At 40.0% G+C, this 26506-nt stretch overlaps 1 protein-coding gene across 1 annotated transcript in view; it reads left to right on the top strand.

Moving 5' to 3' along the window:
• Nucleotides 1-21346, top strand: part of cfap20dc (CFAP20 domain containing) — a gene marked incomplete at both ends in the record, with an annotated part of 32969 nt that extends 11623 nt beyond the window's left edge. The window contains 9 exons of the mRNA XM_084061831.1: nucleotides 606-692; nucleotides 796-930; nucleotides 2967-3319; nucleotides 9238-9526; nucleotides 10528-10820; nucleotides 12167-12418; nucleotides 14441-14502; nucleotides 20123-20217; nucleotides 21228-21346. Of these exons, the coding sequence (XP_083917957.1) occupies nucleotides 606-692; nucleotides 796-930; nucleotides 2967-3319; nucleotides 9238-9526; nucleotides 10528-10820; nucleotides 12167-12418; nucleotides 14441-14502; nucleotides 20123-20217; nucleotides 21228-21346 (1685 nt within the window). The remainder of the gene's footprint in view (nucleotides 1-605; nucleotides 693-795; nucleotides 931-2966; nucleotides 3320-9237; nucleotides 9527-10527; nucleotides 10821-12166; nucleotides 12419-14440; nucleotides 14503-20122; nucleotides 20218-21227) is intronic.
• Between the last annotated feature and the right edge of the window lie 5160 nt (nucleotides 21347-26506).

Here is a 26506-nt window from a genome sequence, read left to right as displayed (position 1 = left end):
CGCTTTCGAAACACTTTGGTCCAGTTGGGTGTAGCTAGTAGGGCTGTTAGACTCTAATTGTCTTGTTAAATAGAAGAAGCATGCCCTCCTAGTGCCACCAAACATGCCCTCATCATCCAATAGTCACAAGCTCAGAGGTTTAGACACTGATACCTCAGGGTTGTATTTGTTTATGTACTTGTATAAGTATTGAATTCATTGTACATATAGTATGATATTGCAAATCATGTATTTGAATTTCATATACTATAGTCGATCCAACTAAACCAAAAGAACTTTGGGGGCTTGTTCATGTCATTATAACCAAGTTAGTAATATAATATACACATTTATACTAGACTTTGTAACAGAGTCAAATAGAATTTGAGCATGATGGAATGGCCAAAAGGATGATTAAAATGTCTTAACACCGGTAACAAGGTTTGCTCTGTTCTGCACTGATGGGCAGTGAAGAGCTTGGTGACTGAAATGATGGGAGTTTTCATTAATGGGAATTTCCATGTTACTTAATGAGACCACTGATGCTCTTCTGGCAAGAATTCAAAACCTTGTCATTTGACCGTTTTTGGTTTTGAAAGCTTTCTAATGTTGAATGCTGTTTATAGTAAGACTACAGCCCCACCCCCCAAAAGACAGACAGGGATCTAAGAAGAAGATCCACACTGCAGGCCGAGAGAGGCTTGCATCCTCAGGTGGGTCATATGCTTAAAATTAAAATGTCTCCATCTCTGTTTGGTTGTGTTGTATAGCGCACTGAATTGATGGTTATGTTCATAATGTATTCTGGTGCAACAGCGCCACGTTCTCCAGATGCTGTGGCTGGTGGCCATAGAGACCGGAGTGAGGCCAGGGAGACAACACCACTGTGCAGAGGAGAGAGCAGCCGACGACCTTTGACCCTGACAGAGATGGCAGGAGCTCAAACATCAGGTCAGGCTCGTCTGCCATAAATAGAGATATGCCGGCGAGAGACGGTGGCAAGAACACAAGCACATGCTCAGACTCTGATAGCAATGATTAGGAAAGAGAAAGCGACAGACAGTCGAGGGCATGCATGCTGAATGATATTCTTTTTGTTATTGATATTCTTTACTGTTAATGTATGGCCTGTATCACTTGCACAACATGCAACGTTAGCCTAATTTTATACACTATACACAGTTCAGTTTTATATATAAGACATCAGGTGGGATTTACATTTTGAGCACCCCCCCACTGCCCTCACAAAATGAGCCCGACACGAGCGCTGAAGCTCGTTTATATGCAGTTCCCCATGGCAATGACGACCCCTTTGCAGTGGCCCTGCCCACTGACTGAAAGCGGTAAGTTCATTAATGGTAATGTGGCAGATTAAATAAAAGTCAGAGGGACATCTCCCGGGCCCACGGTTCAAACAGTGGGCAATTAAAGAAAGTGATTACACTGTCCAGATCTTCAAAGGTGCGCTGTGTTTTCACTCATTGAGATGGAGAGATGTGTCCATGTTTGATCTCAGGCCTGTTATCGAATATAAGGGTTGAATATTGAGCTGTGCACTTTAAATTCCAGTTTGACACTCTGGAGGGGATTATTTGTTAAGTTGCAAACTTTTAAATGCTTTTCACTGAGGAAATACACAGTAGTACTGCTTTTATTAAAATGACTATTAGCCATTTGTGCTACAAGTTTGCTACAGACTTGGTGGTCAAGCTGCCATGAGGCAGTTCATACCTGTGGTTTATTTTGTCAACTTGGAAGCAGCACTGATGAAAACTAAATAAAAACTGAATAAAAACCAAACCAAAGACAATTTTGTCAACAAGTAAAACTAGACTAAAATGTTAGAGAGGGACTAGTGGAGAAGAGATTCAGTAGAACTAAAAGACAAGTCATTTTATGTTTGGTTGTGCTCGGGTGTTGCGCTCTGAAAATAGCAGATCTACAAGATCTCACAACGCGTCGCGCTGCTATTTTCAGCATGCAACCAAGTGTAAAATCAGCCATTACGACGCCATCAAGGCACCCCCAAAATACATTTTAGTCGACTGAATCAACTGTAGATTTAGTCGCGTATAATTTTATGATATTTAGTCGACTAAAACTAGACTAACAGCAAAACATTTCAGATGACAAAAATATAAAAAACTGAATCAAAATTTGCTGTCAAAATCAACACTACTTGGAAGGACATGAAAGTGTGTCTGTGAACTGTGATGCATAGTCAGAGTGAGCCCAGCTTTGCCAAGGGAACAGCTCTCTCTGTACACTGGAGTTGGTGCATTACTATTGTTTTCAGCACTCTAGCTCCTCTTATGCATATTTCAAATTTTCATTAAGGCATTAGCATTGCACTGCCATTAACAAAGCAGCCAAAAATACATCTCTGCAGTAGAAATTAATGCGCTGGCTCTTGTAGCCCTCATGGAATTCATTTCAAGTCCTCCATATTGTGATTAGGAAATTATTTGCATATATTGAAAATGAACTGAGAGTAACAAGAGCCCTGTGATGAAGAAATGAATAAGGATTTATTACTTGCTGTAATTAGATTTCTATCATTATTCTCTATTCCGTCCCTTTGTCACAGGAGGAGCACAAGAGGCGTGTTGCTCGTGCATTTTGATTTGGAGTGCTTGCTTACTAATTCATTTCATTGTGTGTAGACTTCAAACCACTAATTCTTTGTTTTCTGTTTCAAAGTAATACTTTATTAATGCTTAGGTCAAACCCATTAACCCATTAAAACCGGGAAAGCTCCTGTGTCATTTTAGACTTTTTTTGCATTGGATATTAAAAAATAGCAGATATACAAGCTCGTAGCACGTCACTTCGTGCCGTGCTGCGAGCTTGTACATCTGCTATTTTTTGAAAAATCTTCAAAGTGTGTCTGCTGATTCAGAAGGCATTTGTAGAATCGGCCTCAGGTCTTAATGGGTTAAGAATGATAAATGAACAAATTAATTTGTTATTTTCCACATTTTACTTAGATGAGTTGCTGAACCACACGTATGATACTGAACACGCCAGATCCTGGACCAACCTTGTGGAATCCTTATCCTCCCGCCGGTCCAGTCCAGCATTCTATTCAGGCACACGAGTCCAGACCAGCGTTTGTGAAAGTGATGAGTCGACACCTGAGCCTGAACTCACACTGGAGGAGGAGGAGGATGAGGAAGTTTTCACTTTCTCTTCACAGCCTCACTCAGCCAGGCGGGTGCAGGGGCATGGTGGTGATGAGCAAGAGAGGATAGAGACCAGTCATTATGACGTTCAGATGAAAACAAGGAGGTGCAATGGAGCCCAGCCTGAAGACGACTTTGTGGCTAGTGAAAGTGATGAGGTATGTCTGCTGTGAACAAAACACTGGCGCTCAAGCGCACACGCACGCGCACGCGCACGCGCACACGCACACGCACACGCACACACACACACACACACACACACACACACACACACACACACACACACACACACACACACACACACACACACACACACACACACACACACACACACACACTCTCTCTCTTTCTCGAGCTTAATACACTGTCTGGGATATGACCATAAGATATGCTGCTCAGGCATTGAGAGTAATGAGCTTACTATAACTACACCTCATGTCTCCCTGGGGGCACAATACATGTGTACATAATCACATTTATCATCCTTGGCAAATAACAAAATCCAAAGATGTATGATCCCACAATGCAGTATATGATTTTTTTCCCACAAAATGTGTTACATCTAATGATGGATTCAATTATTCAGAATTAGGATCTTATAAAGAGTCAAATTGATCATTATAAATCTATTCTAAATTTAGCAAACGTTTATGCGTCTTGTCTTGGTGTTAATGCCATGCATAGCATGCTGTGCAAAGGCCAATCTCGCTTACCAACGTTTTCGTGAGGTTTGTAAATCATTGCATGTAAGCACTGTATGACTTTTTCTCTCTCTCTCTCTCTCTCTCTCTCTCTCTCTCTCTCTCTCTCTCTCTCTCTCTCTCTCTCTCTCTCTCTCTCTCTCTCTCTCTCTCTTGCCTTTCTGTCAACAGCCTTGAGGCAGTCTCTTTTTCTGTCTCTCGCTCTCTGCCATATTCTCTGTCATGGATAAATAATGTGTAAAATGGTCGTATATGAGATTACTGTTTCTGTTTTTACTACAGCCACCTGTGAAAGACCCCAATTGTTGTCAGCAACATTTGATTACAGTTATTCTATTCCCACTGTGAAATAGCACTGCTTCATGCTGTAAATACGCTTTTCATGGTCCATCTAGGCCAGTATTTCATTGGTTTTTAGGGCCATTTTCAGTGGCTGCAAATGTTGTTTAGTAGCCTACACTGTGAGGGGGACAGCATAGAGGTCATTCCGTTTATATTAATACTGAAGTGAAGACACATTCCATGTGTAGAATATAAAATAAAAAACAGAGTTTGTGCTTGAATTATCCTTTGGTCATATCCTAGATAATAGACGTATTAATTATATCTAAGCCATTAATTATCAGTGGCACTGATTAATTAATATTAGTACTGTATATTAGTGTTACGTTATTGTGGCTATTTTTTTTACTTCACTATAGCATCATGTGTGCACATACATGTGGATGAAATCAACAGCAACAAAAACATGTTATTTAGTTGTTGGTCTATCCCACTCCTGAGGGAAATCATTTAATCTTGAAGCCATATAAGCTGTGCTCCAGTTAAATAGGCTAGTGTGATTGATGTTCCTGACACTACGTTTCAGTCTCAGCCCAAACTACACTGTGACAATAACACATTCTGTTACCCTGTTTCACTTTCCCTTTTTGTTTGTTTACCCCACTTAATGACTTTTGGCACCATTTTAATGTACAATGGAAGACTATACAACAGCCTGCAGCAAAGGAATGACACTATCACATATCTTTTGTCCATAGGATCTCATTTGATTAAACGCCCCAGGAATGCAGATTGTATTAGAAAATGAAAAGTCCATCACCAACATGTATTGAAATATAGCTTTACTCTCAAATTAAGTAAAACAAAGTTTCCCCCTGTATTAACCACTTTCACCCTACAGTAGTTTCACATAGGCAGACGATTGGTATCTGCGAGATTACTCTCACTCTGGCATCCCTGTTTTGGGGATGTCATTGTAGTCAAAAGAAATTTGAAAATCTTTGAAAATCTTTCAAAAATAGCCGGTCTACCTAGACTGTAAATTGGCTCATTTCCACAAGCAGTTTGACATGTATTGAAAAAGTCTGAAAAATTATAGACACATTTTGAATATTTTTGGGTGCAGTGTGGCGGTCCAGGCACTCTAGGCTGCAGTGTCAGCCTGACAACGTGTCGCGGGTTCGAGTCCCGATCCCAACGACCTTTGCTGCGGGTCATTCCCCATCTCTCTCCCCATTTCCTGTCTGTCTACTGTCCTATAAATAAAGTCATAAAAGCCCCCCAAAAAAAAAAATCTTTAAAAGAAAAAGAAAAGGGGCCTTAAGTGGTTAGCTGTATTTTGCAGTAATGTGTGGGCACAGTACAGTGGCAGGGACATGGGGAACAGAAAGTGAGGATGAGTACATAGCATGTGGTGTACCAGTTACCAGAAATACAGATACACACACACACACACACACACACACACACACACACACACACACACACACACACACACACACACACACACACACACACACACACACACACACACACACACACACACACACACACACACACACACACACACACACACACACACATGCATGCCGGAATGGGAATAATGTTGGTTGCAGCCTTTATTTTATTTTATTTTTTCTCGCTCATTAAATCTACTGTTATCGCTCCATTCTACTGAAGAATGTGTTCAGCTATTAATCTGGAGCCCAATTGAAGCTCTGTTGAAGAAGTTGTCAGAAAGAGACATGTACATATAAATAGAATAGAACATTTTAGATGTGGTCTGAAAGGGAATCCCATATGCCCTTTTCACAAGGGTGTCCTCATTAAGATTAATATACTGTATACTCGGTTGTACCAAAACACTCAGATTTCAAGCCGTATCTGCAACAAATACGGATAAGGTTGAAATTAATTCCCAGTGCCATGTCATTTGGGATACACCAGCCCTGGGCTAATTGATATTTCATACTTTTTAATAATCAAGAATTAAGAGGAATTAATTTGTCATATAGGTACAAGCAGCAAAATGTTTTATTCCATTTATTTGCGACAGTTTGCTCAACTCGCAGCCTTATCTTCTTTCTAGGACTTGCATCAGTCCCTTGTAGTTCTTGTCTTTCATTAAACATAGAGAAATATTTATGGCAAAAACCAGCTCATGACATTTCTCTGTATATTTTGAGTTGTGTAAGTCACGATACATTGTAAGGCGAGTAAAACTTTATTCTACTTTCAGCAAATTTGTGTTGATTCAACGTAGTAAAAAAGACAGATGAAGTCATTGATCCACGATCAATATGTATGTTATGTTAATACTGTACATACAATAACCTGGCCACTGATGCACAGACACACGCATCCAGTAAGACATAACATGTGCTCTACATACACTCCAGCACTTAACCACTTACCACTTTCAACCTGGTAACCTGGTGTCCCTATTTTGGCCATATGTCATTATAGGAAATATATTTTACTAAAATAGCAGATTTGTCGTGCCACGATGTGATGCGTTGTGAGCTTATAATAAATCTGCTATTGTCACTATTTTTTTTTGTATGATGCCATTATACCACAAAGTATAAAATAAGGCTTGAGTGGTTAATGTGTGTTTTGAAGAAAACACAAAATGGCGGAAATTTTTGATTTTACAACCAGAGTTCAAGAGTTATAGGGCAAAACGTGAATTGCCCTGTTATAGCGCCACCATAGACAGACAGACAGACAGACAGACAGACAGAAAGACTCACAGGGGCGAAAACATAATCCTCACCTTCGGCCGTTCCGGCCACTTGGTGGGGATAATAAAACCCTAAGCAGCACATCTCACCACACAAAAATCAAGACCAAACAAAAAAATGCAACTGAATAGAATCTAAATGACTGTAAAACTCAACAAAGAGAACATTTGTATGGTATGATAAAAGAAACAAATAAGGAAATAAAATTGTACTAATATATACATAATATACAATCAAAGTAGTAGTGAGGGGATGATCAAAAGAACTTGGGTGTTTTGTTGCAAGAGAAATGAATGGCCAGAGAAAGAGAGAGAAAGGATATGTGTCATGTTACTGGGGAGAAGTCAGACAGGTCAGACATCAGGCACATCCAAAATCAATATTTGAAATTGCTGAGAGATGCTGATTCGTTGACATTCACTCTTGATGTAATTATGCCACTTTCTAGAGCCTCTTTAATGGACAACTGAGGGCAAATGGTGCGTGATCTCTGGATAGGTTCTGGCTATTAGACTGGCATTAGGCTGGCATTCTAAGAGGGAGGTTGTAAATTCAGTCAAAAGTGGGCCAAGGGATGGTTCATATTTTGTATTTCTAAAATAAATGTATAAAAATATCACAATATTACTAAATCAAATGTCACTAATCAAATATCTCAATATTGATATTGTGATGATATGGTATTGTGACAATAATGTCTATTTTCTTTTAAAATTTTCAAAAATGTACAGAAATAACAGATCTAGAAGCTCACGCCACATTGCGACATGTTGTGAGCTTATACATCTGCTATCTATCTTTGACCATATTTATATAAAATAAGGCTTAAAACCAGGAAAAGACCACACTTATGCCATTATTACAAAATCGCAGATCATATCTAGTCTCATAATGATATCGATATATTTCCAAGCCGTATTCATACTTGATAGCCTACATATTTATACAGCTAGATAATCCTAACAAGTCTGAACACAATGTGCAAAAGAACAAACAAAAAAACTAAACATGAGTCAATTAGGGCTGTACATCAGGTACATTGATTGCTGAGAGAACAAATGATTTCCTATGCCTTGTAACTTTGATTTTGCGCTGCAGGGTTCTGCCCCTTGGTTGACTACATAGTTGAATTTTAAAGTTGATGAGGATCTGATTAGCCTTATTCAGAATAAGGTCAGTGTGACGCTAAGCTACTGGCATCCAATCAATCTCAAAGATTCCTACTCGCCATCTTGACCATGCACTGAGCTTTGGTTTTGTCTAGGGTGCATATTCTCCAAAGCACACGTCAGATCGAAGGATGGAATACTGCAAGATACGGTGTGGTGCTAGAAAAGTTGCAAAAGGCATCTGTCAACATTTTAGTTGACATAACATTCTCTGTTATAGACCCGATGCTTGTTTTTCCTAATGGGAGAACCGGTGGGTCATGGGCTTTAGGCAGAGAAGTAGTCGTATCAGTTTTTTTTGGGAGGTCTGAAGCTTTTAGGGACATTGACATGTTGGAGAACCAAGAAGTGCAAGCATAATCAAAATCACATTGAATGAGGGCTCCATCTAGAGACTTGAGAGCACTTTTGTTGACAAAAGAGGAAATCCTGACGAAAAATCCTGTTCTTTGATTGACTTTCTCGATCACTTTTGATGCCATTTTTTCACCCGTCAGTTTGTTGTCAAGAATACAGCCCAAATAGGTAACCTCTTTGCTTGAGATTACTACTGTATTTGAATAACTCTGACCTTGAAATCATTTGCATTGCTAAGGGTATGTTTTGACCCAAAGAGAATGGATTCTGTTTAACCAAGGTGTTATGACAAGTGCAAGTGCAAGTACGGAGTTCAGAACTGAGGGTTTCCACAACTTGCATTTTGTCATCGCCCGAGACCAGGAGTGCTGAGTCATCAGTGAACAAGAACAAATTGCAGTTGCTGGCTGCTTTCATGTCGTTAATGTATGGGCATAAAAAGGACAAAGACTGACAGATACTGTACAGATATCTCCATATCATAGCCATAAAAGGGGCACAGGTAGACAGACAGATACAGAGATCTCCATATAATGGGCATAAAAGGGACACGGGTAGACAGACAGATACAGAGATCTCAATATAATGGGCATAAAAGGGACACAGGTAGACAGACAGATACAGAAATCTCCATATATGGGCACAAAAGGGACACAGACAGATGGGTAGAACAGGTACTCTGACAAGGCCCGGCACTATGACTCAGACATATCGGTCGGATGGGCTGTACGACATAGGTGTGGGGGCCGCGTGGCGGCCCACACCTCTAGTATACTATAATAATACCTATGTTATATGCAGACTTTATTTCTATTTATTTCAGGATGAGATTTACACCAAGTTCTTCCATCAGAGGGCCAGCGTTGGCTCCAGCCCGACCACTGTCAGATCTCCTGATACAGCTGGGCATCTCCAACCTGGGTGTCATGGCACTGACCAAACATTGCCAGAAGAACTCCGCCCAACCACCGCCAGCATCCTCGATCAGTCCAGTAGAAGAGCTGAGCCAACTGGGATGGTCCCAACCCGCTGTCTGTCGCCTAACGGCAGCGCACAGATCCTAAGGGACTGCTCTGCTGGACCACAGTTAGCAAGTACCGCCCTGCACCAGAGTAAGCGTACATCACTTTGTAGGAGATTCCTACAAGAGGTTTCCCTGGAAGAAGGCAGATTACACAAGGTACCGCTTGAGTTTAGTGTTCAGCTAATCATTGTGCTTCCTCCACACAGCTCCACAGCCTTGTGGGGTGGGGGAACATAATTTTCAACTTTCTATTTCTGTCATTTTCATTTTCGTTTCATTTTGTTGTATAATGTTAACAGCCATCACTCCAAATTACCTTCACTGTGGGATGCCTGATGAGTTTGACTGAGCAACCACGTCTGTTGGCAGAATGCAGTTGCATGTGTCGATGTAGTTTTTTTTTCTTTATTCATTTTGTTCCCTTCTTTTTATTGATAGCTCACTCTCAAGAAATTCAGAAAAGATTAAATGGATGAAAGAGACATTTCTCTGCCAGTCCATTCCATTAAATCTTTTGAAACTGTGACCAGAAACATGCCAATATTTAGACAGGTCAAGGAAAACGATTGGCCGCTTGCGGCACATTTATGCTTACCGCGAATCAAAGCAAATGTTATCAAGCTTTGATTAAAACAACTAAATGTTTAAAATATGAATAAAAATAAAATAAAAAAAGGATTCTGCTGGAAACTGTGGCTGAAAAAGGACCCTGTGCTGACAGAATGGATGGCACTTGGCAGTAAGTGCATGTCGGACAGTGGGTGGTCTGGTCTCTAATCTTCATGGTTAAATCTGTGAAAGGTGCAGAAAGAGTTTGTGTGTGTGCGTTTGCGTGTGCAAGTGTGCGTGTGTGTGTGGGGGGGAGGGCGGGGTACTTGTTAAATGCTCAACCTTGTTTTCAGCCTCTGATGGCATGACATGTCATGTCTAGCTGCCTCTCCCCTGCCCAGCCACATTCAACTGGGCTGTGTGCATGCTGCTGTAAGTATCCAAAAAGGATTTGCAAGCGGATCTGTCACACTGTGCTAAGGAGGATTTCAGAGCTAGGTCTGTCTCTCCTTGAGGGGGGCCCCCTGCTCCTGTTGAAAGGATCCAAGATCAGAGGACAGTCAAGTGGAGAGATCACAGTACCACAGGGTGGTCTGTCACCGTGCCACCGCATCCCACGCTCACCTCCTCCCCGCCGTGACATAACCCAGCGTTCCCTGGTAGTCAAAGGGGCTCCAGCCCGCCGACCTGGCAGGCAGCATACAGTGAAAGCTGTGATTGAAAGGCTGTCAGAGAAAGATGACACGGTGTTTGTTTCCTTCCCTGGAGCTCTGTCCCATCGACCGCCATTGATTCTCAACACTGGGCTTTTCCTGCGCCTCTTGTCAGACAAAGCAAGTTGCCATAGGATTCTGGGAAATCAATAGCTGTACTATTAAAAGACATTTCCTCAGAGATTCAGGGCAATGGCCTATGTTCAACCTTGTGTCAAGCTCTGAACGAATCCACAGTCCACTGCTATTAGTACTTAAAGGAGTAGTTCACCCAAAAAATGGCTTATTTTCTATCCATCAAGGCAGCTTTCTTTTTTTACAAGCGACCAGGTCTATGAAAACAAGCCCTAAAGAAGCGACCAGTTTCACCACTTGAGCCCTTTTATGTCAGCTATTTTCAAAAAAATCACACCCAGTGTGAAGTGGGCGGTGTGTGGTCATCACAACATGACTCACTTAAAAAAAATGCTAAAGTAACTTTTTTTTAAGTCCATACTGCTATTCATAGGGCTGCACATGTGTCATGTGTTTCGCTAGCCAATCACAGTCCTGAATTTGCAAAGTCAGCCGATCACATTACAGTTAGTGGTGATGACACTAGCTGTAATGTGATTGGCTGACTTTGCAAAAGTATCGATTTGCATTAACAAAGGAAGGGTTAGGGGTGTAGACTGCGTTGTAGACTATTGGCCAATCACGGTGCAGGATTGGTCAGTGTCCAAAACTTACTTATAGGGGGCGGTTACACCGCCCCAATAATCTTGAAAGCCAGTCCAAATAAGCAACTACACTTCAGAAACAAGCCCAAACAAAAGCAACCAGCAACTATGAATATTTACAAGCGACTTTACAGGAAAACAAGCCCAAAGTCGCTTATAATAAGCAGACCAGGCAACACTGGCAGCCCAGCCTGCCAGCTATAACGCATTAGCACAACAATGGGCACATCGGCCGACAGTTTGTGTTGGAACGAAATGCCAACTTTTTTCCAACAGATTACCAGTCTGTTGCAGTCTACTCTGTTGTAGTCTGAAGTAGTCTGTTTGGTGTAGAGTTACCTTTCACACCCCATGAAGCCTTGAATTCATGGAGATTTTTTAGTTTTTGTCGCATTCCTACGCCAATAATTTGATGACCGGCGGAAAGATGCTAATGTCTCCGGTAAGAGACTCAAAGAGTCTCCATTAAGTCTCCTTCCGGAGAGTCCGCCAGGTCATCAAATTATTGGCGTAGGAATGCGACAAAAAGAAAGAAATCTCCACGAATTCAAGGCTTCATGGGTTGTGAAATTGATAGAAAATAAATATTTTTTTGGGGTGAACTACTCCTTTACTCCTAATCAGCTTCTTTAGCTGCACAAAATAGAACTCATAAGACTTCTTAATTTTGACAATACATCATGGTGCATCCAAAATGTGCTTGTCAGATGACGAAACGTATATTGTTTGTGCTGTTCTTCTTAAAAGGAAGCCGGAGACACTACTAGTCGGGTTCCTTTCATGTCCGGCAGCAGCTGCCAGCTCAACCCCCTTAGCAGTCTGCCAGTGAGGCAGGGCAGCGATGAAGACGAGGAGCTGCGAATGCTGGCCAGCCTGCAGCGGGAACAGCAGGAAGATGAAGGCGGGGCCTGTGGCCTCAGTGCGTCTCAGATCCGCCAGTGTAATGTCAGCATTAGTATGAGCAGCGATGACACGTCTACCTGGACCCACATCTCCATGGTTAGTGCACGTACATGCAGTGTTGTAAAGTAACTAAGTACATGTACTCAAGTACTGTACTTAAGTAACATTTTGAGGTATTTATTTATACTTTTCCGATTTACAATAATTTTACTTCTACTACACTACATCTCAGAGGCAAATATTGTACTTTTACCCCACTGCAGTTATTTGAACATTTTAGTTACTAGTTACTTTGCAGATATAAATTGTTATATTATAAAACATACATCAACCACTACAGAGCCCTATTTTATACCTAGGCTATTAAAAAATAGTCGATCTACAATGTAGATCTGCTATTTTCAAACATTTTAGTACTTTTAGTAAGTATATTTTGATGCCAATACTTTTGTACTTTTACTCAAGTAACATTGAACACAAGCCTTTTAGTTGTAACAGAGTATTTTTATATTGTGGTATTACTACTTTTACTTAAGTAAAATATCTGAGTACAGTACTTCTCCCACCACTGAGTACTCGTACATAACATATACACACTCTGGTGACTAAAGCCTTTATTGTTGTTCTTCAGGGGCGTCACACACGATGAAAATGTCTTTCTATTATCTGCTTCCATTGTGGTGTGTCCTTTCTCTCTCTGTCTCTCTCCACTCTCTGACCATTTTGCGTGACCCCGGCTGACCCCTCGTTCCATCTATTTTCCATCTCCATCGTTGCAACGTGCTGCACGCAGTGGTTAATGCGCAGTTCTCTGGTGTATTCTCAGAACGAGAAAGACACTGAAGCAAGATAAAACTACATTAATTGGCCTCTACCATTTTTAGAAGTAAGCCAGTGCTATATTCCCCTGTGACTCAAAATTATTTTATGTCGCTTAAAATGATCCCCAGAGGCCTTTTCTTCTTTCTTTTTTTTTTTTAATACAAAGATAACGCAGTTTGCTTCTGGCCATCAAAGGACATTTAAGATTTACGCACCATTAGAATAAGTGCATTGCAGTTATGGAGATCGAACAATGGCCAGCGTTGCTTTCATGGCTCTCAGTATGGTCTCAAGTGAGTGTCATTACAGCTCCTTCTGCTACAGTACATGACGATTACCGATTACCGATTACATGACTGTTCATAGGAGTAATCTGCTAATACAAACGCATAAAACAGGTCCATTTCTTATGATATAACAGTTCAAATATTATCCCGGATTTGACTGTGTATGTGCAGTTTTCCATAAAGATAAAGTCTAAATGGGACTTAACTGACGTTAACTGACAGAAATGAAGGCATAAAAGCCCCCAAAAAATATCCCCAGGGGACGTAACTAGCCTGTGTAGAACCTACTTACTGCTGCACTTTACAATTATAAACACGTGACAACAGCACCACCATCAGCTTATTGAGTAATAAGAGAGCTCTCTCCATGTTATGAAGCAATGTTTCTGCATGGAGCTGACAAACACTTGACAAAAAGAGAGGATTTTCTAGGGATATGGGCGCATTATCTGGTTTGTAATATAACTGTACACATTGTGCTGAGATTTTGAAACGTAATATATTTACCTTTTATTGCCAAATCTTTGCTGCTATTGTTTCTTAACCCATTCAATCCGGGGACGCATCTGTGTCAAGTCGTGAAAATGTGTGCAAATCTTTGAATATATATATATATATATTATTTTTTTAAAGCCAACATTTTTTACTCAAAGTTTTGCTTCTGGGGTCCCTGGAACAACATATGTTGAGATGGGGGTCCGCGGCCAAATACATATCATTTTGGGGGTCCTTGACATGAAAAAAGTTTGAGGACCACTAATATTATAGCAACAAAAACTTTTAGGATTTAGACATTTGTAGAATCCCCAGAAGCAAAGATTTGAGCTGAAGTGTCAAAAAATATATATATTCAAAGATTTGCATAAATGTTCACGATTTTTCAAAAAATGTTTTGAATAGCCAAAGAAATTTAAAATGACAGAGTTATGCGTTCCCGGATAGAATGGGTTAATCTATTCGTGGCTGCTGTAATCACCCAATGTTCCCTCGCCAATTATTTCCTATACAGCCAGCTAATCAGGGTCAGCACTATCAGAAAGAAATGAATCCCTTGCTGCACTCAAACCCAAGGTAAGCAAGCATGTGCCTCATCCACACACCTCACTACTGTAACCCCAGGCTTTTGGAAACTCATTCGTACTGTAAATGCATCACAATTAAACACATATTTGGCCATGAGTAGAAGACAAATACATAGCCTACTATACGATACGTAGTGGTACCAACCAGACAATATTGTGCCATGAACAAAAACTCCCTCAAAAAGAAGGACCACAGTTTAAATAAGATGATGAATGGCGTTTTTGGCCAGTAGCAATAATAATAGTTTGGAAAATTGCAGTCCTCTTGGTTATATTTTCTGACAGAAACCAATATCATGCTTTAGCCCTTAGTTTTTTTTATTTCACCTTCTGTCTGTGAAAGCTGCCCTCAAACTCATTGTGAGATCGTTATCAGAGATGGGAGGAAATATCAGCATTTTTAATAAAATGTCAGCTGCCTGTGTAACTGCATGGACCATGCCACATCGCTGTCTCATAAGCTATAAATAAATAAATGATGTGTATGTGCCAGCTAGGTGTGTTTTTTGGACCATTATTTTTGCCATTTTCCAGGTTTATTGTGCGATAGAAAACATTCAGCCGTTTGTTTTACTGAACCTCGAAGCAGGGATAACTGTAGGAGAAGAGTTGGGGGCTCTTGGCCCAAGAACACAACAAACTGTTTTATGCCCCCCCATGAAGCTCCTAGTTTTAAATGTGTCTACTTATATTGAATTGTAGTATTGTTTCATAAAAAGCCTGTGTTAGGTACATCTAGCCTGAATCAGTCATAATCTGTAGTATATCATTTCTAGTGGTAATTTGTGATGCAAGCCTAGTTATTATTAATGCCGAAGACACCCACAGGTTATTGATAATCATTGTGTTTACCTGCTGTAGACTCAGAATCCTGGTCAGCTGTGAACAGAACCCGCCCCCCGCCCCCCCCAGCACATCTCTGCATCTCATAGACAGCCATGTAGCGTGTTACAATGCAAGACAAAAAGATTGCATCATAGTTCCACCAATTTATTTATGCATTTGATTTATTTATGAAAAGCAAGGCAGCCTGGTGTGAACATGTGTAGATTTTCATGTCCTTTAAATTATTTTCTAAGTGCAAATGAGCCAATTAACAGCATGGCAATCAGCATGGAATGGAATCCATCTCCAAACCTACAAACAAAAGCATTTTTTCCAGTAGTTTTTTTTCTTCACATTTCACTTCTGTACGTTTGCCGTCAAGTATTCAACAAGGTTTTGACTGTGGCTCCTCTATCTATATAAATTAATATTCACAGATGGTGTTCCATCACCTACTCTGTATCACATAGCGCTACAGCTCACAGCTGTACAAATGAAATTACAGTAAAAAAGCAACACTTGATTTACATATTTAAGAGCGGCTCCACTCGAGCTGTGCTTGCTTTGTGTATTTTCTTCAGACCAAGCGTTCTGAGAGACAGGCTTAAAGTGGCCCTTCTTGTGGTGCTCTTGAAACGTCCTAGCAGCGCTGCAAAGCACAGTTGTTTGGAGTGCTACAGCCTTCTTGATCACCAAAATGGTCCTCTAGTTGTGCTTCAGGGTGCCGTGCTATTCCAGCACACTAATGTCTCTTCCAGCACACTAATGTCTCTTCCTATATTTATGTCAGCCTCTGGCTGGCATACATGTTTCAAATCTCCTAAGTGCGCTGCCAAATAGAGAGAGTGAGTGGCATTTCTACAATTTATGCGCAACTAATTTATTTTTGAAAGAGTCTATTCGGGAACACATCTACCAGTATAACAAGAAATGAAATGCCAAGAGTTGCCTGGCCATGGCACCATTTTGACAGATATTTTTGGAGCTCAGCTCTGAGATACAGTAATTCACCACTGTATACCCCCTGGCTGGGAGTCAAATGAGATCAATTTAATTTGTTCTTCATCATTCTAAAATGACCTAAAATGTGTTTAACATTTCAAGCGTCTCAACCTGAGTCACTTGTCTGCACAATCTGCTGTCCCTGGAGATACTGTGGAGAAAGTTGTCCTTGAAAAGAACCATTTAGATTTATATTTTTGCCTGGGTAAGAATAGCCTATCCATTTTTACATGAACAACTTGAAAAGTTCCGACAAATTAGTTTGTTGACTGTACAGGGTTATGCATGTTAGTTAGGCAGATTCAGGCTGTTTTCATTGTTTTCAGTATTGAGTATTATTACAGGTTCTCATGAATTCAAAGTGGTCTAAGAAGCTTTTAAGTTATATGCTATGTTTATGATCTACTGTACCCTCACCTAGAAAGTGGCAATGCCCCCTATTTCACATGGTTTCACATGATTTTAAGACAACTGTAGTGCCTGTACAAATATCTCCTCTTTCATGTTTCCATCTTGTGCAGAACTTTCAACTGAGACTAGGGCCTTATTTCTTGAATTGATTTTATGCAGCGTTTTTACCAGCTTGCAAAGCACGCTGGTCTAAGAAGAGACTGAGTCTAGTCAACACTTTCTCAACACTTTCTCAACACTTTTTCATCATTGGCTGTCATTTAAGCCAATGGGGATACTCGGGCGGTCTCGTTCTCCCAAGCTATGGTACTAGACACGCCTCTTGCCTCTATGGCAGTGTTGCCAGATTCTGCAAGAGAAATAAGCAACAGGTCTGAGCCAAGGGGGAGCCACTAGCAGTGTTGCCAGATTCTGCGAGACAAATCAGAGAAAACAAAGCAAGCTGGTATACATGACTGAGTCATGTCTTGTTTTTCTACAGTTTGCTGTGTCTCAGACCTTCCAATCACTTCTGAACTATAAGTCAGCCGTGTGTGTGTGTGTGTGTGTGTGTGTGTGTGTGTGTGTGTGTGTGTGTGTGTGTGTGTGTGTGTGTGTGTGTGTGTGTGTGTGTGTGTGTGTGTGTGTGTGAATTGGGCTTTGAAACCCAATAACCACCATAATATTTTCTTCCCTCCCCTCATGGTTTAAGGTTAGTATACTGTTAGTGCATCCAATGGTTTTCAGACAGAGAGACAGAATTTCCATCATTTGGTTTGAGTTGCGTTTTGGAATGTAGATGATTGTTGTTGGCCAATTAACAACCAAAATTGAGGCCACAGGCACTGAATGTCTGTAGGTCTACTGAAGGGAATTCGCCACAGGCGATTTGATATTAGCCTATTTAGTGATGTAAATACTAACACTCTGTTGAGAGAGAGTGAGAGAGAGAGAGAGAGAGAGAGATTAAAAGTTTATAAATTGCGTACATTTGTACATTTAGGATTTAGACATGGTTAGTGAGTGTGTTATTACACGTTTTATAAACACTTATTTATACTCAAACTTGTGATTTATTAAGGTAGTTACTAGTCGTTAGTTAAGTATTTAATTAAAAAAATGTCAATACAATCATTAAGCACATTAAAGATTAGGTTATTACGGTAATCAGAGAGACAATGTTTATAACTGTGTTTACTAATGCTTAGTAAGTTGTATGAATAATGTTATACAAATGATGAATTAAGTATTTACTAATGCTTAATAGTGTGTAGTTATTATGTGCTACCGTATCTATTTACATTTTTACTGGTTTCTGAATCAAAGTACCCCCTTTACCCGATGATAAAACTGCAAGAGAAAACCATATATATCAACAATAACTTATTTTTTATTGGAAATAGTTTCACAGTACGAGTTCAATTTGGTTTAACATTTTACAGATGAATCCAAAGTTTGTTAATGTTTTATCATTAAGCATACCAGTAAAATATTTTTTTCCACGTACCTCATGTAGCCTACATGTACTTCTGCGTATACCCCTAGAGGTACGCTGTATAGACAGCTTGCGCCTGTTTGGCTAGTTGTGCTCCATAGCCTAGTGGGACATATATTCCATAGCCTGGAGGGATGGTGGATCTGAGGTTATCAATTCACAAAAATAACATTGTTGCCATTGACAAATGTGAAAAATATTTGAGAATTGAGAGTTCCTTAATGCATGCAGCCAGCTGATGTCAGTCATCTTGTTAAGACTGTCAGTTACCTTGTCAGGGTGTAGTAGTAGTAGTCAGGAAAGAGAGAGGCGAGTGATTGGAGGGTTTGTGTGTGTGTGTGTGTGTGTGTGTGTGTGTGTGTGTGTGTGTGTGTGTGTGTGTATGTGTGTGTGTGCGTGTGCGTGTGCGGGCGTGCACTCTTAATAGTCCAGACAAAATAGCATTTCACAACAAAGTAATTGTATTAGAATTCTTTTCACCATACATAATTTCTATGAGGTGTCCAGAACACCATACTAAAGTCCTAAGAAATCCTAGTTGCGGAAATATGTTTAATTGACATTGACTCTTGACTCATTTAATATGGCTTTTTGACAATAATTGGCGGCCATTTTGGATTGATGCCAATTAAACATTTCTGTAACTAGGATTGTTTAGGACTTTTAGTATGTTGTTCTGGTGACTTAATAGAAATGGTCTGTGAAGAAAATAATTCTGTTACAATTACTTTGATTTTGAGGTCCAAAATGAGTTAGTTTGCCTGGACTATAAGTTATTGTGGGAGTGTCACAGTGCCCTTCACTGTAGTGCTGGTTAGAGGCCTGATACAGTATATAACGTAGAAAAACAGTGCATGGTTTCAGAGAGAGGGGGCCTAGGTTGGAAGTCACCACCGCTGTTGAACCCCTCTGTTACCTGTGATACCTGTAAGACCTGTGTTTATTGTCTACCAGCCTGAGACCTGCTTTATTGCATGGTGAACGTTTTTGTAACTATTTTTGGGTCACTAGTAAAAACACAGCTCTGCAAACATCTGTTCTTGGCTCCTCGTTTACTACCATGCTTTACACCTCAATCCTACTGCTTCCACAATCCCTATTTGTAAGGGACTCACTAATACCTCGGTCTGTTCGGTTTGCTAGAATAGCTGCAGACCTCCAGCAGGCCAAGATTAATGAAAGATATTCATTTGGCTCCTCGTTAGCATTCACTAAAGGATTGTTTGTGTCCAGAGGAAGAGTACGTAAATTGAGGATAATTTGGGACAACGAAAATGAATTAATTTCACAAAATTCACAAATGTTTCTCATTGCGGTGCTCCAGCCTCCCAACACAACAAATGTTTTTTCAGTTCTCCAAATCTATCCCTCCGTATTCAGATAGGATTGTTTCAAATGAAACCTGGTGCACTGGAGGAAGAGAGATGCACAGCGGGAGCCTGCGGTAGCTCTCTGCAGGCAGGGAATATAAACTCATTTAGAGGGAGACGAGCTCCTGTGGAGGAAAGATGCAGTATCATTACACAGTGTTACGGAACCCTGAACCTACGCACTCTCACAGCCATGGGCAAGGTTGTGCCCCCTCCTACCCTGGGCCAGAATGTGGACACTTGGAAATCACAGCTTGTGTCAGAGTCTAATAAATGATCCTCCAGCCAGGCCTGCGAGGCTGAAGCACAGAGAGAGTGTGGGAGACAGACTGGCTCAAGGGCAGAGGAGGAGCGGGAGGGCTTTGCTTTTTTATGCTTTTTTTTTTAAGAGTTGGAGGTGATAGGGGAGTTTCCTGTGTAAATGACATGTACAAATGATTTCATAATGCTGCCTATAGTGGTTAGGATGGTCAGTTTAATTGTGATGTGTTGCAAAGTACTGTTTTCTTCTGTGGTATCGTCCCCAGGGAATGGATGGATGTGCTTAGCCCTCCTATTATCCCTCCAAGCCAGCAGAGGAGGTCAGACAACACGTGGCACCATCACAAAGACCTTATCAGAGGTACCGTCTCATTTTGCTCGCATCACATTGTTCTAACCAAAACATTTACCAGTGTCAAAGGTTGCCCAAGCCGAGAAATGGTACGTTTCCTATAAAGATTGAACGGAGCTTGGGGTGTACGCCTGTAAAACTGTATCCAATTAAGGATAAAACCCCCGTGAGATTGTGGCTTTCTGTCCGCCACACTACTCCATAGGTGAACAAAGACGGGCTCATTACAGAGCCACACTGCTGAGACACACCTACAAGGTTAATTGATGGAACCTTTTCAGTTTACAACATCATTTTAAAACCCTCTTAGAAATGGTATCTTATAATTAGTTTTCATTATCATTTTTGGCGTTCTGATTAGATAAAAAATATTCCTCTTGGTGCATGGTGCATTCCATAACCTTTTTAGCAGTTAACTGCCAGTCAGTTTAACAGGTACTGTGAATTCATGTGCTTTAAGGTATAGCGAGATTACCACAGCGAGAAGCTTTTTACAGCTTTATATAAGGCTCTCGCCTGGGTGTGTTAAGCTTCTACGCCTTGATTGATTAGAGGAAAAAAGGGAAATGGCAGAAAACTTTAAAATCCACCTGGGTCTTAAGGTCACCACTCACCACACCTTCAGTGATTCATAGGAGACATTTCATTCCACTAATAATAACCAATAGCTTCATTGCCATGCTTTAGATGGGTGGTGTTATCATTTGACCATATGAACCCTAGCATCCCTATTCTTGGGCAAATATCAGACTAAAATAGCCGATCTACAAGCTCACAACGCAATATGTATTTTCGATGCAGAGATTTGGTTTAGAGGTAAATAGAGGTAAATAGTGGAGAGGTAAATAGAGCCCTGGGAGACCATGGTCAACTAAGTATTTAGGGTTTAGGTAATTAAAAAAATAACTTATGTATGTTTAGATGTTTAAAATGTTACACCTGTTTAAAGTAGTTTGTCTATGCACCATGTGTGCAATTTCTTTTGCTTGAGTTTGAAATATGTTCCTATTATGTTACAGACGGGGATGATGTGTGGAATGAAGGGGATAATGAAGAGGAATATTTGAATTTGCTCTTTGATCCCTGCCTGAACTGCTACTTTGATCCACAGACTGGGAAGTACTATGAACTAGCCTGAATAATGAGGATCAAAGTGCATAGATTAGAGGCCATTGACTTTGAAAGATGGATTTTTTCAATGTTACAGCAAAATGCTGCTTGTATTACTATATGTTTCCAGTATTTTGTAATTTTCATATTTCCCAATATTGAGTTGTTCTAACTGTATGACATATTGTTGAGTAAAATGTATGCCATTCATATCTGCAAGATAATGAAAGATGTAGCATCTAGACATGTGTAGACTATACAATATGCTTCATGTAACTATTCCTTATTCCTTATTTTTGTAAATATTTTAAAGTTATAAAACTACTCCAATCCTCGCTGGTCAATGTGCTTGACTTTGGTCCATGTTTTACAAGAAGCACTTTTTAAACTCAAACTTGTTTTAAATGCAGAGAAAACAAAGTGCATGTTTTTCACCAGAGCAAAGTTGATCTATTTTATAAATCTCAAAATTAGCACTTTATCTGGTACTGCTATTAAAAGAGTCCAACAATATAAATATTTTGGCTTATCGGTCAAATTCAAAATTCAAATTCTTTCAAGTACCATATAGAGATCTTGTAAAATAAATAAAAAAAGATAACAAATTGCATGTCTTTCATGTTGCAATCTTAGTGGTAGAGAAAAAAGTATCAAGCAGTACAAGACAAGCTCATACCTGAAAGAGTGATTGCAGCAGAGATTGAAATAAGCATAAAAAGGGATCATGGATGTCCTCCAAATACTGTAGAGAAGCCAAGCACTAAGAAATATTATGTAAGAATTAAAGTGACACTGATATCAAAAAACAATGTTTGATTGACTATAAGGTTGTGAGAGATAGAGCCTGAAAGTAGAGGATGGAAAGGCACAGGTTCTTTAACTGAACAAAATGTCACTATAGGCGAAGATTTTCAAAAATGTTTTTAAAAAAATAGTGAAAATCGAATAAGCTCACAATGAGTTGTAACGCGTTGTGAGCTTTTAGAAAAATCGCCTGTTTTTTCTAGCATATAGGGCTTAAGTGGTTACGTGTGAATCCTGACATCGGAGTTGAAATGCAGCAGATTGTATTGGACTTGGTGTCAGGTAATGTTAACCGACAACAGAGTGACAATAGCAGATGCCAGTGCAGTACCTGTTTTCCAACTTTAGATGTCAGGCTTCATACAGATTTGGAATACAGCAGAACTTCATAATATATAACTTGGTGTCGTGTGTGACTGTGCCTTTTTAAATTGTTTATTAATTTGACTAATGTGTGTCTCTATACATTGACGAGAGAAGAACCAATGCAATGCAATGCTAGACCCGGAATATGTGGGGATAGTTTACACTTACAGTCTGATGATGATATACTGCAGTCTGATGGTCTAATTGTTTTATAGGCAGTGAGAAGTTCAGATATGTATTCAGGAGCTATTTACCATTAAGGCTTTGTAAACAATAAGTAGTACTTATAAATCAATTCTGTATTTAATTAGGAGCCAATGAAGTGATCTAAGTATGAGTAATATGTTCAGCGTTTGCTGTCCCAGTTAGTACTCTGGAATGGATGCATCATTTTGAATGAACTGGGGTAACTCTGGGTCCAACAGGAGTCCAGCAAAAAAAGGCATTACTGTAATCGAACCTGTTGGAGACAACTGGACCTGTTTTTCAGAAACGGACAGACACATGAAGCTTTTTACTTCACAGGTGTTTTTTTTTAAATGATACAAAGCTGTGTTAGTAATTACGATCTGCATCCAGTTTTTAGATTTTAGAATAAACATTCAGTGACATACAATTATTTGTGGTATTATGTGTATACTGTAGCTTACTGGATCCAACTACAGTAGAGCAAGATTCAGATCAGATGTCAGAATGCTATGCTGAATGATTGCTGTTTCCGTCTTTACAGTACAGGTTGTGGTGACGTCTTGGGCTTCCTTAAAGGTGCTGGTGCTTTCTGTATAATCACATCTTCAATAGACACATCGTGTCACCCATCTACTCTGAGCCTCAACCCTCTAATAACTGGGTTTCAGAGATAAGGTTTGGCCAGGTGTCTTTGGTACAAGCTTAGGCTCTCGACACATGTTGCTGGATGTTATCTTCTGTTGGGAGTAGAGTTCCTGCTGATGACTTGGTTGTATGTGCTAGGAGGGCTATAGAACAGTGGGTTTTCAACCCTTTTCATATCAAAGTCCATTATTTATTCGGCCTTTGACCCACGGACCACCGTTTGATGAGATATAGACTCTCAGATCCAAGACATAGAATATTTTGTTGTCGTTGGATGAGATTTTGTCCACAGTTCCATGCTGTATTGATGTGGTACCAATAGGAGAGATTACAGGCAAACGTTGATCAAAATAATAATTCTTTAATTAAGTAATGCAGATGTTTAACAATAGTTTAACTCTTGAGAGCCTAAAATGAAACCAAATGGACCCGTAAGGGTCCATTTGGTTTCATGTTACGCTCTCAAGAGTTAAAGTTTTACAAGGGTCCATTTGCTTACCAACTAGCTGGGGACCATCTGGAACCCCCTCAAGGACCACTGGTGGTCCCCGGACCACTGGTGGAGAACCACTGCTATAGAAGGCTACAGGAGGAGGATATAGGCTACTGTAAGATTCCCCTTCAGACCACAGACACAGACACAGACAACTTTCACCGAGGGAGGACAGTACAGCTACGCTATTTGTGTTTTAGTGTGTGCATGTATTTGGTAACCTGGGTCAGGCTGCTGCATATAGAAACAGAGTTGATATAAATAGTACCAGCGTAAACAGACGCCCCTGCACACACAACCAGAGCCCTCGTTTTACATAGTTATAACAGTCAGCTACGTTTGTATGGGTGTGTATTTGATTATTTGTCACCTGTTTTTTTTACACTTGGACAGAAAAAACTATGGATTTAAATAGGCATTCATGTAGCCTGGAGTGACTGTTCAATATTCTACAAACATTACAATATTACTTGTGACTGACAGGTATTGATCCTGCAGCTGTTCTGAAAATGGTAAAGGATGCATTCATACAGTAGCCTATAGCAGTGGTTCTTAAACTTTTTCATGTCAAGGACCCCCAAAATGATATATATTTGGCTGCGCACCTTTTTGCTTTACAATGCAGGGCACATTACATTTGCCCATTCACACACCGACAGCGTAGGAGACCATGCAAGACAACGTGCTCGTCGGGAGCAGTTGGGGTTTCAGTTTATTGCTCAAGGACACTAACCCAGGGGGAGCCGGGGATTGAAACGAAAACCTTCTGATTCCCAAGTGGCTGCTCTACCTCCTGAGCCACTGCCCCCACCCTGTCACTCTGAAGCACTGTGACTGATTGTTCTGTGTTATTCTGAAGCAGTGTGAATGAGGGTTATTGAGGGTTAGGTTGTTGAACGTGCAACCCATTCAGTGCAACAGTTCTGGCTTTGGCCAACATGTCACATGACCCACCTGCCCCTTTAAGACCACAGCAGACACCACACTACAGATGCCTTTAAAATCCTGAGACTATATGCAGCTTGACCGTCTGAAGACTAAACACAAGGTAAACAAAACAAAGACAGAATGAAAGAAATCGTGTTTCGCAACACTTAAACATTAGGACTAGACTTGATTCAAATGAATATTTTCATTTTTATTCTTTTTAAGATTTCTTTTTTTTTGTTCAGTCTTATTCACATATGAGAGAGACAGGAAACTGAGGGCAGAGAGAGAGGGGAGACACAGGAGTTCAAACTCTGGTCCTCACATCTCACTAGGGAGCATGTGGTCAGTGCACTAACTGGTTGAATAAGGTTCAACATTGAATAATTTATTACCATTTCAGTGAATGGAATTTGGATAGGTGTGTGTGGGGGGGGGGGGGGGGGTCTGGTGCATTAAAAAAAATGTCCTGAACTGATGATGAGGAGTTAAGGGCCCTCGTGTTATGGTGTGTGATATGAAATCTTATCATAAACACATGACATGTACACATGTCTTTAAATACACATGCAAAATGGACTATGAAGTCCAATAAGGCTGCAACAGACTGATCATCTTAGACAACTAAAAGAAAGCAATTACAATTTGTTGATGATAGAAAAAATATATATATTATGTTGCAATGATAGCAAATAGTATTGCTTAGGCCTATATGTTTTTATTGTGCATAGAACAAGTGAATTCCTTTCAACCCATTCTTTTATCCATTAAAGGTCTTGTTACAGCATCCTCGTGTCTCTGAACTATAGGACCAGGTACATGCACAGTAGTGTCATCATTTTCTTTGAGTATCTTGTATTTTAGGTCAAAACTAGGCCTTTTTTCTTGTTGTTTTTTTCTCTTCTGTGTGTACCCTTTTAGTAATGTTGATATGTGCTCTGTTGATATGATGCTTGTTTTCTGTATGGGGACTACAGATGGAAATTAACATTCTTGCTAAATCCGGTGCATTTCCACAGCATTTTATGTGTGGTGTTCATTGATATGCACTGTCCCGTCCAAATAAACATAAAAATACATTTTTAAAAATCAGCCAAAAATTATTTGAGAACAGATTGGTGCATATGAAATATGATTCATGCATATTAAATAGAAGAGAGGCCTGAGACAACTCCCTTGAGGCAAAATATGAAAAGAAAAGGAACCCCTTATTTAAACAGATTGCGTTCAGTCAGGCATGTAAGACTGCACCCAGTCAAGAGCAGATAATGAAAGAGCTTCTTCAGCAAAATGCTATGATCTACCAAGTTGAAAGCTGCACTAAAACCTAAAAATAATATACTAACTATAGTCCCTTATCAATTTGTTCTAGCCATTGATCTGTCATTACCTGGGGCTGTGGAATGGTCCCTGTTATATGCAAGTTGGCTGTTTAATCCCTATTACTCCGGGTGGTATTTGGGGGATTATGGTTCATAAATGCAATATTGTGGCCTGACCGCTAACAGCAATTACACCAGCACTTGAACACAGTTTTTGGTATATATGTAAAGAATAGATCACTGTTTGTCTTGATATGTACACCATTGCATATCTTTTGCATTATTCAACATCTGTTTCAAATCATGTTGCTGTAAATCTAATAATAAGAAGAAGAACGTGTTCTGTTATTATGCTATCATGCCAATTAATATGAATTGCTTTATCTAGCACATGTAAAAGTCATGTCAAGTCATGTAAATAGTTAACATTTGAGTTGGGAGG

The sequence above is a fragment of the Gymnoscopelus microlampas genome (genome assembly GCF_963454915.1).
Source record: "Gymnoscopelus microlampas genome assembly, chromosome: 7".
NCBI lineage: Eukaryota > Metazoa > Chordata > Actinopteri > Myctophiformes > Myctophidae > Gymnoscopelus > Gymnoscopelus microlampas.
This window is presented reverse-complemented; position numbering and strand designations above follow the sequence as displayed.